The 18,462-nt window shown below is 45.7% G+C and overlaps 1 protein-coding gene across 1 annotated transcript in view; it reads left to right on the top strand.

Annotated features, from left to right (window-relative positions):
• Window positions 1–1,597: 1,597 nt before the first annotated feature.
• dqx1 (DEAQ box RNA-dependent ATPase 1) overlaps window positions 1,598–18,462 on the top strand; it is a 29,623-nt gene continuing 12,758 nt past the window's right edge. Inside the window, exons 1-2 of the mRNA XM_076758537.1 lie at window positions 1,598–1,895; window positions 3,868–4,264. Of these exons, the coding sequence (XP_076614652.1) occupies window positions 3,920–4,264 (345 nt within the window). The 5' untranslated portion in view covers window positions 1,598–1,895; window positions 3,868–3,919. The remainder of the gene's footprint in view (window positions 1,896–3,867; window positions 4,265–18,462) is intronic.

Raw genomic sequence — 18,462 nt, 5'->3', positions numbered from 1 at the left:
CAAAGGTTTCCCTAACTGATTGACATTTACCCTTCAGGAATACTGCAGATGTTTTCATGCAGCTGTGTTTGCAATGAGTGTACCAAAACTAAAAGGTTTATATTCCTGCACCTAACACCTGAAACCATCATGGAAACGCTAAATGGGTGGATAGTAAGGATGTTTTCAGGCGTTTCTATTTATCTGCCATATGTTAAATGTCAGCAGATGGACTTGTATGCAGTGCCAGTCTGTTCATTTTGTCATTCCAGCTATATTCATGTAAACATACTAAATTTCTCTCAGGAGCAGCACAAACAATACAAACCTGAGGGATTTAGTTCAGAGTAGTATTTGTGGACAGTCTTGTTGCCTTCAGGGTCATAGATCACTTATCTAAAAGGGAGCACAGAGATTCTGGATGCATTTGTTTCGGTAAATTCTAAAATGTGCAGAGACTCCTGTTGCTCATTAAGATTTGGCCTCCTCCTCCCTGTGCAAATGATATCCAGTACAATGCAGTTGACCTTTTTTACAGCAGCCACTTTGACTTGGCATTGCAGGAAAAGCACATGTATTGTTAATCATAATAAACAATAGTTCACTTTCATCTCAGTGAGCCATGACAGTGAAACACATGCACAACACCAGGGCCCTGAAACCAGCAAAGGTCAATGGAATGAGGCTGCTATTCATATCCTTAAGAGAAAGCAGCAATACAATACTCAAGAAAAACTCCTTCACACAAAATGTTACTTGAATTATCATTCTAATGGTTAGATAATTATCCTGCTATGATGTGTCAAAATATCTGCTGTTAATAAGGTTTATTGTATATAAATGATTATGTGAATTATACTGTAAATTATGGAATGATAACAATACATATAAAGCAAGTCTATAGGTTTGAGCAAATGTATGAATCCACTGTTTAAAGGACAATTGCTGTTGGACTTTCACAGTTCTGTGTTAATTATTGGCTAAAATGATCTGCAGTTTTGGTGAAGACACAATCCTGTGATTAAACTACCAGTAGAAGTTGAGATTTGATGGTTTGGGTGTCAGTCAGATGATGCTCTGCTCAGATACTCTTTGAACATAACATTGAATGTTATTCATGTATTTACTTTATTTCAGCATTGTTTATGATACAGGCAAAGGTTCCTCAATTAACTTGTGTGGTAACAGATTTCTGCCTTGGGGTGGCACCAGAGCTCACGTAAGTCTCTGACAGTATTACGTAAGAATGTAAGGTGAACGGGATGTGCTGACTGGATGAAACTAATGCCGGAGCAGCGCCATGTCCAAGGCTCATGTATCTAATACTGAGTCTATAGTAGTTAGCCGAGAATCAATGCAACCTTTTCCTTAGATTGCAATAAGCTGAATAAGATGCAATGCAATGGTATGTTTAAGTATTTTGTTCAACTACAAACAAGTGACTTAGTTGCACTAAAAGTGGATACATAAATACACATAATGAAAACATTAAAAAAGATGTAGTAGATGTTCTGAGATTAATAAACATATATAGAGAGAGTCACTGTATGACCATCTGTCCATTGACCATGGATCCCAAATCGCATTCTGTGTTTTCCGAGGAACCTGAATGTAGCACGAGATTTGACAGCTAGACAGCCAAACATGGCGGCTGCTAGCTAACGCAGCCAGCCAACACCTTCGTCTTTTATTATTATTGTCAGGAGTCAGGAAATAGTAGAGTCGGAAAGGATTAACGAAAAGAGACTGTGAAGAACTGTTGTCCGTATCTGGCCTCTCCTGGTTTTTATCCAGCCGTAGTTCGGTATGTGAAGGCGGTTTGTGAGCTACAGACAGGAATGAACTGACACAACAGAGGACTGAGAACGGACTGTTTGTGCCTGCTCTCTTCACCTGTCCACCGATATGTTTCACAGGTAAGAGATGGTTCCACCGTATGACATGTTATTCCTGCTTTTGGTCTTTTCTGTGTTTCGGCGTTTTTTTTTTTTATTTAGGCCTGTGTTACTATTATCTGACACGTTGCTCGAGGGAGAATTTAAATGGCACTCGGATAAAAGAAAGGAGAGAACACCAGCTGTGATAACAGAGGAGAGCGTAAAGCGAGCAAGTGTTCTCTCCAGAAAGACCAGTTATCACATTCAACTTCTGTAAAGTTGGAAACATTTACAGATTCAAACTGACAGGATGCCGCAGGAAACACAAACGACCCCTGTTACCGACCATAGTAAGGCAGACAACGAGCTACAACAAAGTTTATTCAAAACGACCTGTCCTCTGAGCCAGGAAAACAAACCCCTGATGGATATCTGACACCACCTAGTTTTTAAAGATGTTTTGCATAAGTTTGATCAATTTCAACCAGAATCTCTCAAGCATTGAAAAAATACAAGGTGTCCTGTTTGCTTTCCACAAACCTGAGCACTGGTTTATGCTACTTCAATGAATTGACATGCACGGAACAAGCTGCAGTAGAATGGGCTCTCTCACCCTGGATAGTGCGCACCACTTCAGGGTCTAGTCTTAACCTTTCCAAGTGCTCCTGCAATGGCCGCCCACAGCCGTTTGCCTATCACCGTGCCATCAAGCTGACAGTGTGTCTCTGTGTCATGGGAGCTGCCATGGTTTTCCCACTGGTGCCACCAGAATGATGGCCAGTCACTCCTCCTGAAAGTACGCTAAGCAGCATGGAATCAGGGGAACTGAGGGAAATGCATGAAGGAGAGTTCTGGGCCGTGGCCAGTGAGAGAAGGCAGGTAGGTCATCTTGTGCACTCACGGAGATCCACGGTACACATTGTAGATTCTCTCATGAGGTGAACAGATCCACCTTTGCCTTCCTGAATCTGTCAACATCTGAAGAAGTGTGGGACCAGTCACGATGAGAAGGACCCCTATGAGACATGGACCATGGTTTTGTACCCCCAGGATGTTCATCGCTCTGATGGAGTGCAGGCGTCTCCAGGGATGGGTCCATTGGGGTCGTCCTCTGGCATATGTGGGAAGTTGTCGCTGAAGATAAGCTTGTTCATCTCGTCCTCTGAAGGGACACCACCAGCTCCTGTAACCACCTCCCACCACCTGGGGCGCATGGAAGCGTCCACTGGCCGCTCCATAGAACTAACAGGCGGTGGAGTTAGCGCAGACGTGGCTCAGGACCAAGGCATGCAGCAAGGGTGCATATCTGCCAGCAGGGTGTAGTCAGATTGACAGGTGGGGAACAAGCAGACAGCTTCAGAGTGACTAGACTTCTTCATCTTCCCTTCTGTTCTTGACTTGTTGACTGGTGTTATATACTGCAAGAGTGGACCTGAGGAGGGTCTGTGCAAGGCACAAGGGTGTCGAAGATAATCTGTGTGTGAGAATGAACCCAATAGCAACAGCCCTTAGACAGTGAAGCTTATATGAAATAGAACACACCCGTCAAAAGTAATTGTATATTGTTTCATTCATTGGTCACAAAAACAGAGGTTCTCAAATTATTTCCTAAAAAATATTTCTATTTTTGATTTCCCCATAAATCAGCACACCAGTAAAATGTCTGCACACCCTCCACTCTAAACAGATCACGACTATTGCAGCAGACCAGCACGCACTCAATGGGATCTGGGTGGGGACAAGAATTCCACAGTTAAATGCCGAACATGCTACAGGTTCCTATGAAGGGCCTGTTTCGGGGGAAGGAGAAAATCTTTTGTTGAGACAGGAAGCACTGTGGCCTTGCACCTGTAGCTGTGTGCCTCCTCCTAGGCTAATTGGCACTGCAGGCAACTCATAACTTCAAAACATTTCAAACAGTAACCTTGCTCAAAGCATTCAGTGATTCAGTGTGTCTAATGTGCTGCTATGCTACTGTCTAGCATCATCATTATTGTTTTGTTCTCTGTAGGTAATCTCAGTGAACCAGGACCTCACTCCTTCCTCATCCCCACCCCCTTCTGATGATGTCATCACCACCAGCAGCAAAGCACTCTGCCACTTCCCTCTCCCCTGGGTCCCGGCTACCTCCTGGGACGGCCCTGGACTCCCTGTCCCTGTCTTCTATCTTGTCTGGGGATTTAGACGATGACAGAGATGGTGGAGGAGGAGGAGGGGAGGAGGAAGGGCTGGGAGACCTAGAAGTGAACCCATATGATGGTTTGCCCTTTTCTTCACGCTATTACTCCCTGCTGGAAGAGAGACAGCAGTTTCCCATATGGAGGCTCAGGCAGAGTCTACTGGAGCACCTGGAGAGCCACAACATGGTGCTACTCAGTGCACCCAGTGGAGCTGGAAAAAGCACCCAGGTAACCAGGAACCAATAAGGCCACAGGCAAATAACATGTAGGTTTATCACCTACATTTATTCAGGTCATGACTGAGCATGACAATATTTGTTTTCACAAAAACAAATTTTCACGTCACACAATAAGCCAGACATCTTATTTGCAGCTACATTTAAACAAACAGCCACATGCATACAAGAACTTTACAGGGTAAAATTAACCAAAATAATACTTTAATTGGGCAATATCTGAGATCAGTTGGGAGATCAATGCATCTTGTACTTACTTAACTATTCACAGTAAGAAAAAATGTGACCAGGGGGCCCACGGGGAGCTCAAACCTTTGCATGCTGCTGTAGAATTTGCTGATATTTCAAGGTGTTATAGTAAAATACCAAGCCAATGCTTTGAGCATTATACTGATAGCAGTGTCTAAGCCCGTACACTACTCCTTTTATAGTAGGTGTGTCCTTTTGTGTTGAGCCCTGCGATGGCCTGGTTATCATTACAGATGCTCCTCAGCTCCACTGCCCTCATTTAAGTGGAACTGTCAGTTACACTGTTATGCTATAGCCTCAGAACTCATCAAGAAACATTCTTGGCTCCTCTTCCCAGCACAGTTAATGCTACTGTTGACTTTCTTGAAAGAAAAAAAAAAAAAGTTGTCTCCTTTGTTTTTTTTCCTGCTTCATCTTTTTCATTCTGGTGACACTCGTACTACTAATTAGGGCCACGGGGCAAGCCACGAGCACTACTGCCTACAGCAAAGCTGTAGACAGTAGTGCTCGGGGCTTCGCCCCGAGCACTATTGTTATCCTGCGTGTTTTTTCTTCTTCTTATTAGGGCCACGGGGCAAGCCACGAGCACTATTGTTATCCTGCGTGTTTTTTCTTATTAGGGCCACGGGGCAGCCACGAGCACTACTGCCTACAGCAAAGCTGTAGACAGTAGTGCTCGGGGCAAAGCCCCGAGCACTATTGTTATCCTGCGTGTTTTTTCTTATTATTAGGGCCACGGGGCAAGCCACGAGCACTACTGCCTACAGCAAAGTGCTCGTGGCTTGCCCCGAGCAAGCAGGATAACTATTGTTATCCTGCGGGTTTTTTCTTATTATTATTATTAGGGCCACGGGGCAGCCACGAGCACTACTGCCTACAGCAAAGCTGTAGACAGTAGTGCTCGGGGCTTCGCCCCGAGCACTATTGTTATCCTGCGTGTTTTTTCTTCTTATTATTATTAGGGCCACGGGGCAAGCCACGAGCACTATTGTTATCCTGCGTGTTTTTTCTTCTTATTATTATTATTATTATTATTAGGGCCACGGGGCAAGCCACGAGCACTATTGTTATCCTGCGTGTTTTTTCTTCTTCTTATTATTATTATTATTATTAGGGCCACGGGGCAAGCCACAAAACTGCGATAAATTTCCCATAAGAAATGAATGGGAGGCGGTAAAAATTGTTGCACTTTTTCTACTGGCTACTGCTCCGGCATACTTTCACCTAGAGACTCCATTTAAACTTTAAATTGTAGACACAAGTCTTGTCTATTGCTGTATTAAGCCACGTTTTGATAACTCGTGTAGTTTTTGAATAATCCCTCATCAATGACCATGAGCGTTTTTGGAGAAATTCTCAGATTTCAATGGGTGTGTATTGCGTGGACAGTTAGAGGCTAGAGTGGGTGACATCATCGCTAGAGTGGGAGAGAGCCGATTAAAAACGACTAGGTTTTTGCTCTTTCCACGCTCCTCCCGGCCACAGTTTACACTCTACAGGCATGATTTTTTCCACAGTTGTAGACAAACTTGTCCTCCCTCTCACAATGTGCTCGAAAAATCTGTGAGACAAACAGAATTTGAATTAGCAGCCTCTAAGCGCGGCCACATCTGTCTCTGCTCTCCATGCACTCCAATACAAAGATTTTCGGAGAAAAGCAGAAAGGAGCCCTGTTTTCAACTCGCGACTGTGTCCACAAAATATTCTGTAGAAACACAAAATTACACCAAAACGTTCAGGAAGTCCTCAAGGCGCTCACGGTGTCTTTGTTTTTCTGATAGGAGCTTCCGTTCTCTCAGGAGAAGCCCAAATGTGAGAGGAGTGCAGAGGCAGAAAATCGCTCGTTTTCTCCGCTTTTCTGTCGCCCCTCTCTGTCTGCCCCTATCGTCATGGGCAACCAAGCCAAATTGCCGTGACAACCACTGGGCCTCAGTGGCAGAGAGCCTGAAAAAAAGTCTAGATTTTTGCTCTTTCCACGCTCCTCCCGGCCACAGTTTACACACTACAGGCATGATTTTTTCCACAGTTGTAGACAAACTTGTCCTCTCTCTCACAATGTGCTGGAAAAATGTGTGAGACTTACAGAATTTGAATTAGACGCCTCTAAGCCCGGCCACTGTCTCTTTTTCTCTCTCTGAGTGCATGTGTGCCTGAGTGCTGAGAGGGGGCGTGTGTGTGCGTGCGCAGCTGTGTCTCATAGAGCATGATTGGGAGGGGCTCTGGAGTTGCTGTGGCAACCTCTGAGGCTCAGTACCTCTGTGAGCACTTCTCTCTCATGCTCCCTCATACACAGAGAGGCATAATGGGCATATAATGTAATGTATATGTACGCGGTCGGGCAGTAGACCCCGTGGCCCTTTCAAAATTTCCCGCAGGGAAATTGTCTAGTTATTCTTCCTCTTCCGTGTCAAATTTTGGACCGCTACTCCTCCTACAGTTTTGGGAGCACCCACGCAAATGTTATATCAAAACGTGCGTCTCGATCGGGATCGGCGTGCTATTATTTTTGGGAAATTTATCGCAGTTTTTCGCGACGTAAGTCGCGAAAAACTGCGATAAATTTCCCATAAGAAATGAATGGGAGGCGGTAAAAATTGTCGCACTTTTTCTACTGGCTACTGCTCCGGCATACTTTCACCTAGAGACTCCATTTAAACTTTAAATTGTAGACACAAGTCTTGTCTATTGCTGTATTAAGCCACGTTTTGATAACTCATGTAGTTTTTGAATAATCCCTCATCAATGACCATGAGCGTTTTTGGAGAAATTCTCAGATTTCAATGGGTGTGTATTGCGTGGACAGTTAGAGGCTAGAGTGGGTGACATCATCGCTAGAGTGGGAGAGAGCCGAAAAAAACGCCTGGATTTTTGCTCTTTCCACGCTCCTCCCGGCCACAGTTTACACTCTACAGGCATGATTTTTTCCACAGTTGTAGACAAACTTGTCCTCTCTCTCACAATGTGCTCGAAAAATCTGTGAGAGTTACAGAATTTGAATTAGCAGCCTCTAAGCGCGGCCATGTCTGTCTCTGCTCCCCATGCACTCCAATACAAAGATTTTCGGAGAGAAGCAGAAAGGAGCCCCGTTTTCAACTCGCGACTGTGTCCACAATATATGCTGTAGAAGCATAAAATTACACCAAAACGTTCAGGAAGTCCTCAAGGCGCTCACGGTGTCTTTGTTTTTCTGATAGAAGCTTCCGTTCTCTCAGGAGAAGCCCAAATGTGAGAGGAGTGCAGAGGCAGAAAATCGCTCGTTTTCTCCGCGTTTCTGTCTGCCCCTGTCTGTCTGCCCCTGTCGTCATGGGCAACCGGCTTAAGTTGCCGTGACAACCACTGAGCCTCAGTAGTCAGAGTGGCAGAGAGCCTTTTTTTAACTCCAGATTTGTTTTCTTTCCAGGCTCCTCCCGGCCACAGTTTACACACTACAGGCATGATTTTTTCCACAGTTGTAGACAAACTTGTCCTCTCTCTCACAATGTGCTGGAAAAATGTGTGAGACTTACAGAATTTGAATTAGAGGCCTCTAAGCCCGGCCACTTCTGTCTCTGTCTCTTTTTCTCTCTCTGAGTGCATGTGTGCCTGAGTGCTGAGAGGGGTCGTGTGTGTGCGTGCGCAGCTGGGTCTCATAGAGCATGATTGGGAGGGGCTCAGAAGTTGCTGTGGCAACCTCTGAGGCTCAGTACCTCTGTGAGCACTTCTCTCTCATGCTCCCACACAGACACAAACTCTCATATGGGCATATAATGTAATGTATATGTACGCGGTCGGGCAGTAGACCCCGTGGCCCTTTCAAAATTTCCCGCAGGGAAATTGTCTAGTTATTAGGGCCACGGGGCAAGCCACGAGCACTACTGCCTACAGCAAAGCTGTAGACAGTATTGTTATCCTGCGGGTTTTTTCTTATTAGGGCCACGGGGCAAGCCACGAGCACTACTGCCTACAGCAAAGCTGTAGACAGTAGTGCTCGGGGCGAAGCCCCGAGCACTATTGTTATCCTGCGTGTTTTTTCTTATTATTCTTCCTCTTCCGTGTCAAATTTCGATTCGCTACTCCTCCTACAGTTTTGGGAGCAGCCACGCAAATGATATATCAAAACGTGCGTCTCAATCGGGATCGGCGTGCTATTACTTTTCTTGGATTTATTGCAGTTTTTCGCGACGTAAGTCGCGAAAAACTGCGATAAATTTCCCATAAGAAATGAATGGGAGGCGGTAAAAATTGTCGCACTTTTTCTACTGGCTACTGCTCCGGCATACTTTCACCTAGAGACTCCATTTAAACTTTAAATTGTAGACACAAGTCTTGTCTATTGGTGTATTAAGCCACGTTTTGATAACTCGTGTAGTTTTTGAGTAATCCCTCATCAATGACCATGAGCGTTTTTGGAGAAATTCTCAGATTTCAATGGGTGTGTATTGCGTGGACAGTTAGAGGCTAGAGTGGGTGACATCATCGCTAGAGTGGGAGAGAGCCGATTAAAAACGACTAGGTTTTTGCTCTTTCCACGCTCCTCCCGGCCACAGTTTACACTCTACAGGCATGATTTTTTCCACAGTTGTAGACAAACTTGTCCTCTCTCTCACAATGTGCTCGAAAAATCTGTGAGACAAACAGAATTTGAATTAGCAGCCTCTAAGCGCGGCCACGTCTGTCTCTGCTCTCCATGCACTCCAATACAAAGATTTTCGGAGAGAGCAGAAAGGAGCCCTGTTTTCAACTCGCGACTGTGTCCGCAACATATTCTGTAGAAACACAAAATTACACCAAAACGTTCAGGAAGTCCTCAAGGCGCTCACGGTGTCTTTGTTTTTCTGATAGGAGCTTCCGTTCTCTCAGGAGAAGCCCAAATGTGAGAGGAGTGCAGAGGCAGAAAATCGCTCGTTTTCTCCGCTTTTCTGTCGCCCCTCTCTGTCTGCCCTTATCGTCATGGGCAACCAAGCCAAATTGCCGTGACAACCACTGAGCCTCAGTGGCAGAGAGCCTTTTTTTAACTCCAGATTTTCTGTCTTTCCAGGCTCCTCCCGGCCACAGTTTACACACTACAGGCATGATTTTTTCCACAGTTGCAGACAAACTTGTCCTCTCTCTCACAATGTGCTGGAAAAATGTGTGAGACTTACAGAATTTGAATCAGAGGCCTCTAAGCCCGGCCATGTCTGTCTCTGTCTCTTTTTCTCTCTCTGAGTGCATGTGTGCCTGAGTGCTGAGAGGGGGCGTGTGTGTGCGTGCGCAGCTGGGTCTCATAGAGCATGATTGGGAGGGGCTCTGAAGTTGCTGTGGCAACCTCTGAGGCTCAGTACCTCTGTGAGCACTTCTCTCTCATGCTCCCTCACACACAGGGAGACATAATGGGCATATAATGTAATGTATATGTACGCGGTCGGGCAGTAGACCCCGTGGCCCTTTCAAAATTTCCCGCAGGGAAATTGTCTAGTTATTATTATTATTCTTCCTCTTCCGTGCTTTTTTCGATTCGCTACTCCTCCTACAGTTTTGGGAGCACCCACGCAAATGTTATATCAAAACGTGCGTCTTGATCGGGATCGCTATGCTATTATTTTTCTTAAATTTATCGCAGTTTTTCGCGACGTAAGTCGCGAAAAACTGCGATAAATTTCCCATAAGAAATGAATGGGAGGTGGTAAAAATTGTCGCACTTTTTCTACTGGCTACTGCTCCGGCATACTTTCACCTAGAGACTCCATTTAAACTTTAAATTGTAGACACAAGTCTTGTCTATTGCTGTATTAAGCCACGTTTTGATAACTCATGTAGTTTTTGAATAATCCCTCATCAATGACCATGAGCGTTTTTGGAGAAATTCTCAGATTTCAATGGGTGTGTATTGCGCGGACAGTTAGAGGCTAGAGTGGGTGACATCATCGCTAGAGTGGGAGAGAGCCGATTAAAAACGACTAGGTTTTTGCTCTTTCCACGCTCCTCCCGGCCACAGTTTACACTCTACAGGCATGATTTTTTCCACAGTTGTAGACAAACTTGTCCTCTCTCTCACAATGTGCTCGAAAAATCTGTGAGATGAACAGAATTTGAATTAGCAGCCTCTAAGCGCGGCCACGTCTGTCTCTGCTCTCCATGCACTCCAATACAAAGATTTTCGGAGAGAGCAGAAAGGAGCCCTGTTTTCAACTCGCGACTGTGTCCACAAAATATTCTGTAGAAACACAAAATTACACCAAAACGTTCAGGAAGTCCTCAAGGCGCTCACGGTGTCTTTGTTTTTCTGATAGGAGCTTCCGTTCTCTCAGGAGAAGCCCAAATGTGAGAGGAGTGCAGAGGCAGAAAATCGCTGGTTTTCTCCGCTTTTCTGTCGCCCCTCTCTGTCTGCCCTTATCGTCATGGGCAACCAAGCCAAATTGCCGTGACAACCACTGAGCCTCAGTGGCAGAGAGCCTTTTTTTAACTCCAGATTTTCTGTCTTTCCAGGCTCCTCCCGGCCACAGTTTACACACTACAGGCATGATTTTTTCCACAGTTGCAGACAAACTTGTCCTCTCTCTCACAATGTGCTGGAAAAATGTGTGAGACTTACAGAATTTGAATTAGAGGCCTCTAAGCCCGGCCATGTCTGTCTCTGTCTCTTTTTCTCTCTCTGAGTGCATGTGTGCCTGAGTGCTGAGAGGGGGCGTGTGTGTGCGTGCGCAGCTGGGTCTCATAGAGCATGATTGGGAGGGGCTCTGAAGTTGCTGTGGCAACCTCTGAGGCTCAGTACCTCTGTGAGCACTTCTCTCTCATGCTCCCACATGGAAATAAACAGACATATGGGCATATAATGTAATGTATATGTACGCGGTCGGGCAGTAGACCCCGTGGCCCTTTCAAAATTTCCCGCAGGGAAATTGTCTAGTTAGGGCCACGGGGCAAGCCACGAGCACTACTGCCTACAGCAAAGCTGTAGACAGTAGTGCTCGGGGCGAAGCCCCGAGCACTATTGTTATCCTGCGTGTTTTTTCTTATTATTATTAGGGCCACGGGGCAGCCACGAGCACTACTGCCTACAGCAAAGCTGTAGACAGTAGTGCTCGGGGCGAAGCCCCGAGCACTATTGTTATCCTGCGTGTTTTTTCTTATTAGGGCCACGGGGCAAGCCACGAGCACTACTGCCTACAGCAAAGCTGTAGACAGTAGTGCTCGGGGCGAAGCCCCGAGCACTATTGTTATCCTGCGTGTTTTTTCTTATTAGGGCCACGGGGCAAGCCACGAGCACTACTGCCTACAGCAAAGCTGTAGACAGTAGTGCTCGGGGCGAAGCCCCGAGCACTATTGTTATCCTGCGGGTTTTTTCTTATTATTATTATTATTATTATTATTCTTCCTCTTCCGTGCTTTTTTCGATTCGCTACTCCTCCTACAGTTTTGGGAGCACCCACGCAAATGTTATATCAAAACGTGCGTCTCGATCGGGATCGGCGTGCTATTATTTTTGGGAAATTTATCGCAGTTTTTCGCGACGTAAGTCGCGAAAAACTGCGATAAATTTTCCATAAGAAATGAATGGGGGGCCGTAAAAATTGTCGCACTTTTTCTACTGGCTACTGCTCCGGCATACTTTCACCTAGAGACTCCATTTAAACTTTAAATTGTAGTAACAAGTCTTGTCTATTGCTGTATTAAGCCACGTTTTGATAACTCATGTAGTTTTTGAATAATCCCTCATCAATGACCATGAGCGTTTTTGGAGAAATTCTCAGATTTCAATGGGTGTGTATTGCGTGGACAGTTAGAGGCTAGAGTGGGTGACATCATCGCTAGAGTGGGAGAGAGCCGAAAAAAACGCCTGGATTTTTGCTCTTTCCACGCTCCTCCCGGCCACAGTTTACACTCTACAGGCATGATTTTTTCCACAGTTGTAGACAAACTTGTCCTCTCTCTCACAATGTGATCGAAAAATCTGTGAGAGTTACAGAATTTGAATTAGCAGCCTCTAAGCGCGGCCATGTCTGTCTCTGCTCCCCATGCACTCCAATACAAAGATTTTCGGAGAGAAGCAGAAAGGAGCCCCGTTTTCAACTCGCGACTGTGTCCACAATATATGCTGTAGAAGCATAAAATTACACCAAAACGTTCAGGAAGTCCTCAAGGCGCTCACGGTGTCTTTGTTTTTCTGATAGGAGCTTCCGTTCTCTCAGGAGAAGCCCAAATGTGAGAGGAGTGCAGAGGCAGAAAATCGCTCGTTTTCTCCGCTTTTCTGTCGCCCCTCTCTGTCTGCCCCTATCGTCATGGGCAACCAAGCCAAATTGCCATGACAACCACTGGGCCTCAGTGGCAGAGAGCCTAAAAAAAACTCCAGATTTTCTGTCTTTCCAGGCTCCTCCCGGCCACAGTTTACACACTACAGGCATGATTTTTTCCACAGTTGCAGACAAACTTGTCCTCTCTCTCACAATGTGCTGGAAAAATGTGTGAGACTTACAGAATTTGAATTAGAGGCCTCTAAGCCCGGCCATGTCTGTCTCTGTCTCTTTTTCTCTCTCTGAGTGCATGTGTGCCTGAGTGCTGAGAGGGGGCGTGTGTGTGCGTGCGCAGCTGGGTCTCATAGAGCATGATTGGGAGGGGCTCTGAAGTTGCTGTGGCAACCTCTGAGGCTCAGTACCTCTGTGAGCACTTCTCTCTCATGCTCCCACATGGAAATAAACAGACATATGGGCATATAATGTAATGTATATGTACGCGGTCGGGCAGTAGACCCCGTGGCCCTTTCAAAATTTCCCGCAGGGAAATTGTCTAGTTATTCTTCCTCTTCCGTGTCAAATTTCGATTCGCTACTCCTCCTACAGTTTTGGGAGCAGCCACGCAAATGATATATCAAAACGTGCGTCTCAATCGGGATCGGCGTGCTATTACTTTTCTTGGATTTATTGCAGTTTTTCGCGACGTAAGTCGCGAAAAACTGCGATAAATTTCCCATAAGAAATGAATGGGAGGCGGTAAAAATTGTCGCACTTTTTCTACTGGCTACTGCTCCGGCATACTTTCACCTAGAGACTCCATTTAAACTTTAAATTGTAGACACAAGTCTTGTCTATTGGTGTATTAAGCCACGTTTTGATAACTCGTGTAGTTTTTGAGTAATCCCTCATCAATGACCATGAGCGTTTTTGGAGAAATTCTCAGATTTCAATGGGTGTGTATTGCGTGGACAGTTAGAGGCTAGAGTGGGTGACATCATCGCTAGAGTGGGAGAGAGCCGATTAAAAACGACTAGGTTTTTGCTCTTTCCACGCTCCTCCCGGCCACAGTTTACACTCTACAGGCATGATTTTTTCCACAGTTGTAGACAAACTTGTCCTCTCTCTCACAATGTGCTCGAAAAATCTGTGAGACAAACAGAATTTGAATTAGCAGCCTCTAAGCGCGGCCACGTCTGTCTCTGCTCTCCATGCACTCCAATACAAAGATTTTCGGAGAGAGCAGAAAGGAGCCCTGTTTTCAACTCGCGACTGTGTCCGCAACATATTCTGTAGAAACACAAAATTACACCAAAACGTTCAGGAAGTCCTCAAGGCGCTCACGGTGTCTTTGTTTTTCTGATAGGAGCTTCCGTTCTCTCAGGAGAAGCCCAAATGTGAGAGGAGTGCAGAGGCAGAAAATCGCTCGTTTTCTCCGCTTTTCTGTCGCCCCTCTCTGTCTGCCCTTATCGTCATGGGCAACCAAGCCAAATTGCCGTGACAACCACTGAGCCTCAGTGGCAGAGAGCCTTTTTTTAACTCCAGATTTTCTGTCTTTCCAGGCTCCTCCCGGCCACAGTTTACACACTACAGGCATGATTTTTTCCACAGTTGCAGACAAACTTGTCCTCTCTCTCACAATGTGCTGGAAAAATGTGTGAGACTTACAGAATTTGAATCAGAGGCCTCTAAGCCCGGCCATGTCTGTCTCTGTCTCTTTTTCTCTCTCTGAGTGCATGTGTGCCTGAGTGCTGAGAGGGGGCGTGTGTGTGCGTGCGCAGCTGGGTCTCATAGAGCATGATTGGGAGGGGCTCTGAAGTTGCTGTGGCAACCTCTGAGGCTCAGTACCTCTGTGAGCACTTCTCTCTCATGCTCCCTCACACACAGGGAGACATAATGGGCATATAATGTAATGTATATGTACGCGGTCGGGCAGTAGACCCCGTGGCCCTTTCAAAATTTCCCGCAGGGAAATTGTCTAGTTATTATTATTATTATTATTCTTCCTCTTCCGTGTCAAATTTCGGACCGCTACTCCTCCTACAGTTTTGGGAGCACCCACGCAAATGTTATATCAAAACGTGCGTCTCGATCGGGATCGGCGTGCTATTATTTTTCTCTACAGAATACGCGTTTTTCGCGACGTAAGTCGCGAAAAACGGGTTTTCGTTTCCCATAAGAAATGAATGGGAGGAGCTCGAAAAACGAAATTTTTTTTTCCCTTTTTCTAATGGCTACTGCTCCGGCATACTTTCACCTAGAGACTCCATTTAAACTTTAAATTGTAGACACAAGTCTTGTCTATTGCTGTATTAAGCCACGTTTTGATAACTCATGTAGTTTTTGAATAATCCCTCATCAATGACCATGAGCGTTTTTGGAGAAATTCTCAGATTTCAATGGGTGTGTATTGCGTGGACAGTTAGAGGCTAGAGTGGGTGACATCATCGCTAGAGTGGGAGAGAGCCGATTAAAAACGACTAGGTTTTTGCTCTTTCCACGCTCCTCCCGGCCACAGTTTACGCTCTACAGGCGTGATTTTTTCCACAGTTGTAGACAAACTTGTCCTCTCTCTCACAATGTGCTCGAAAAATCTGTGAGACAAACAGAATTTGAATTAGCAGCCTCTAAGCGCGGCCACGTCTGTCTCTGCTCTCCATGCACTCCAATACAAAGATTTTCGGAGAGAGCAGAAAGGAGCCCTGTTTTCAACTCGCGACTGTGTCCACAAAATATTCTGTAGAAACACAAAATTACACCAAATCGTTCAGGAAGTCCTCAAGGCGCTCACGGTGTCTTTGTTTTTCTGATAGGAGCTACCGTTCTCTCAGGAGAAGCCCAAATGTGAGAGGAGTGCAGAGGCAGAAAATCGCTCGTTTTCTCCGCTTTTCTGTCGCCCCTGTCTGTCTGCCCTTATCGTCATGGGCAACCAGCTCAAGTTGCCGTGACAACCTCTGAGCCTAAGTAGTCAGAGTGGCAGAGAGACTTTTTTTAACTCCAGATTTTCTGTCTTTCCAGGCTCCTCCCGGCCACAGTTTACACACTACAGGCATGATTTTTTCCACAGTTGCAGACAAACTTGTCCTCTCTCTCACAATGTGCTGGAAAAATGTGTGAGACTTACAGAATTTGAATTAGAGGCCTCTAAGCCCGGCCATGTCTGTCTTTGTCTCTTTTTCTCTCTCTGAGTGCATGTGTGCCTGAGTGCTTAGAGGGGGCGTGTGTGTGCGTGCGCAGCTGGGTCTCATAGAGCATGATTGGGAGGGGCTCTGAAGTTGCTGTGGCAACCTCTGAGGCTCAGTACCTCTGTGAGCACTTCTCTCTCATGCTCCCTCACACACAATGAGCCATAATGGGCATATAATGTAATGTATATGTACGCGGTCGGGCAGTAGACCCCGTGGCCCTTTCAAAATTTCCCGCAGGGAAATTGTCTAGTTATTATTATTATTCTTCCTCTTCCGTGTCAAATTTTGGACCGCTACTCCTCCTACAGTTTTGGGAGCACCCACGCAAATGTTATATCAAAACGTGCGTCTCGATCGGGATCGGCGTGCTATTATTTTTCTCTACAGAATACGCGTTTTTCGCGACGTAAGTCGCGAAAAACGCGTTTTCGTTTCCCATAAGAAATGAATGGGAGGAGCTCGAAAAACGAATTTTTTTTTTCCCTTTTTCTAATGGCTACTGCTCCGGCATACTTTCACCTTGAGACTCCAATTAAACTTTAAATTGTAGACACAAGTCTTGTCTATTGCTGTATTAAGCCACGTTTTGATAACTTGTGTAGTTTTTGAGTAATCCCTCATCAATGACCATGAGCGTTTTTGGAGAAATTCTCTGATTTCAATGGGTGTGTATTGCGTGGACAGTTAGAGGCTAGAGTGGGTGACATCATCGCTAGAGTGGGAGAGAGCCGATTAAAAACGTCTAGGTTTTTGCTCTTTCCACGCTCCTCCCGGCCACAGTTTACACTCTACAGGCATGATTTTTTCCACAGTTGTAGACAAACTTGTCCTCTCTCTCACAATGTGCTCGAAAAATCTGTGAGAGTTACAGAATTTGATTTAGCAGCCTCTAAGCGCGGCCATGTCTGTCTCTGCTCCCCATGCACTCCAATACAAAGATTTTCGGAGAGAAGCAGAAAGGAGCCCCGTTTTCAACTCGCGACTGTGTCCACAATATATGCTGTAGAAGCATAAAATTACACCAAAACGTTCAGGAAGTCCTCAAGGCGCTCACGGTGTCTTTGTTTTTCTGATAGGAGCTTCCGTTCTCTCAGGAGAAGCCCAAACGTGAGAGGAGTGCAGAGGCAGAAAATCGCTCGTTTTCTCCGCGTTTCTGTCTGCCCCTGTCTGTCTGCCCCTGTCGTCATGGGCAACCGGCTTAAGTTGCCGTGACAACCACTGAGCCTCAGTAGTCAGAGTGGCAGAGAGCCTTTTTTTAACTCCAGATTTTCTGTCTTTCCAGGCTCCTCCCGGCCACAGTTTACACACTACAGGCATGATTTTTTCCACAGTTGCAGACAAACTTGTCCTCTCTCTCACAATGTGCTGGAAAAATGTGTGAGACTTACAGAATTTGAATTAGAGGCCTCTAAGCCCGGCCATGTCTGTATTTGTCTCTTTTTCTCTCTCTGAGTGCATGTGTGCCTGAGTGCTGAGAGGGGGCGTGTGCGTGCGTGCGCAGCTGTGTCTCATAGAGCATGATTGGGAGGGGCTCTGGAGTTGCTGTGGCAACCTCTGAGGCTCAGTACCTCTGTGAGCACTTCTCTCTCATGCTCCCTTACACAAATAAACAGACATATGGGCATATAATGTAATGTATATGTACGCGGTCGGGCAGTAGACCCCGTGGCCCTTTCAAAATTTCCCGCAGGGAAATTGTCTAGTTATTCTTCCTCTTCCGTGTCAAATTTCGGACCGCTACTCCTCCTACAGTTTTGGGAGCACCCACGCAAATGTTATATCAAAACGTGCGTCTCGATCGGGATCGGCGTGCTATTATTTTTCTCTACAGAATACGCGTTTTTCGCGACGTAAGTCGCGAAAAACGCGTTTTCGTTTCCCATAAGAAATGAATGGGAGGAGCTCGAAAAACAAAATTTTTTTTTCCCTTTTTCTAATGGCTACTGCTCCGGCATACTTTCACCTAGAGACTCCATTTAAACTTTCAATTGTAGTAACAAGTCTTGTCTATTGCTGTATTAAGCCACGTTTTGATAACTCATGTAGTTTTTGAATAATCCCTCATCAATGACCATGAGCGTTTTTGGAGAAATTCTCAGATTTCAATGGGTGTGTATTGCGTGGACAGTTAGAGGCTAGAGTGGGTGACATCATCGCTAGAGTGGGAGAGAGCCGAAAAAAACGCCTGGATTTTTGCTCTTTCCACGCTCCTCCCGGCCACAGTTTACACTCTACAGGCATGATTTTTTCCACAGTTGTAGACAAACTTGTCCTCTCTCTCACAATGTGATCGAAAAATCTGTGAGAGTTACAGAATTTGAATTAGCAGCCTCTAAGCGCGGCCATGTCTGTCTCTGCTCCCCATGCACTCCAATACAAAGATTTTCGGAGAGAAGCAGAAAGGAGCCCCGTTTTCAACTCGCGACTGTGTCCACAATATATGCTGTAGAAGCATAAAATTACACCAAAACGTTCAGGAAGTCCTCAAGGCGCTCACGGTGTCTTTGTTTTTCTGATAGGAGCTTCCGTTCTCTCAGGAGAAGCCCAAATGTGAGAGGAGTGCA

The sequence above is a fragment of the Chaetodon auriga genome, chromosome 19 (genome assembly GCF_051107435.1).
Source record: "Chaetodon auriga isolate fChaAug3 chromosome 19, fChaAug3.hap1, whole genome shotgun sequence".
Classification (NCBI taxonomy): Eukaryota; Metazoa; Chordata; class Actinopteri; order Chaetodontiformes; family Chaetodontidae; genus Chaetodon; species Chaetodon auriga.
The sequence above is the reverse complement of the archived record's forward strand: the minus strand, read 5'-3'. Positions and strand labels throughout refer to the sequence as shown.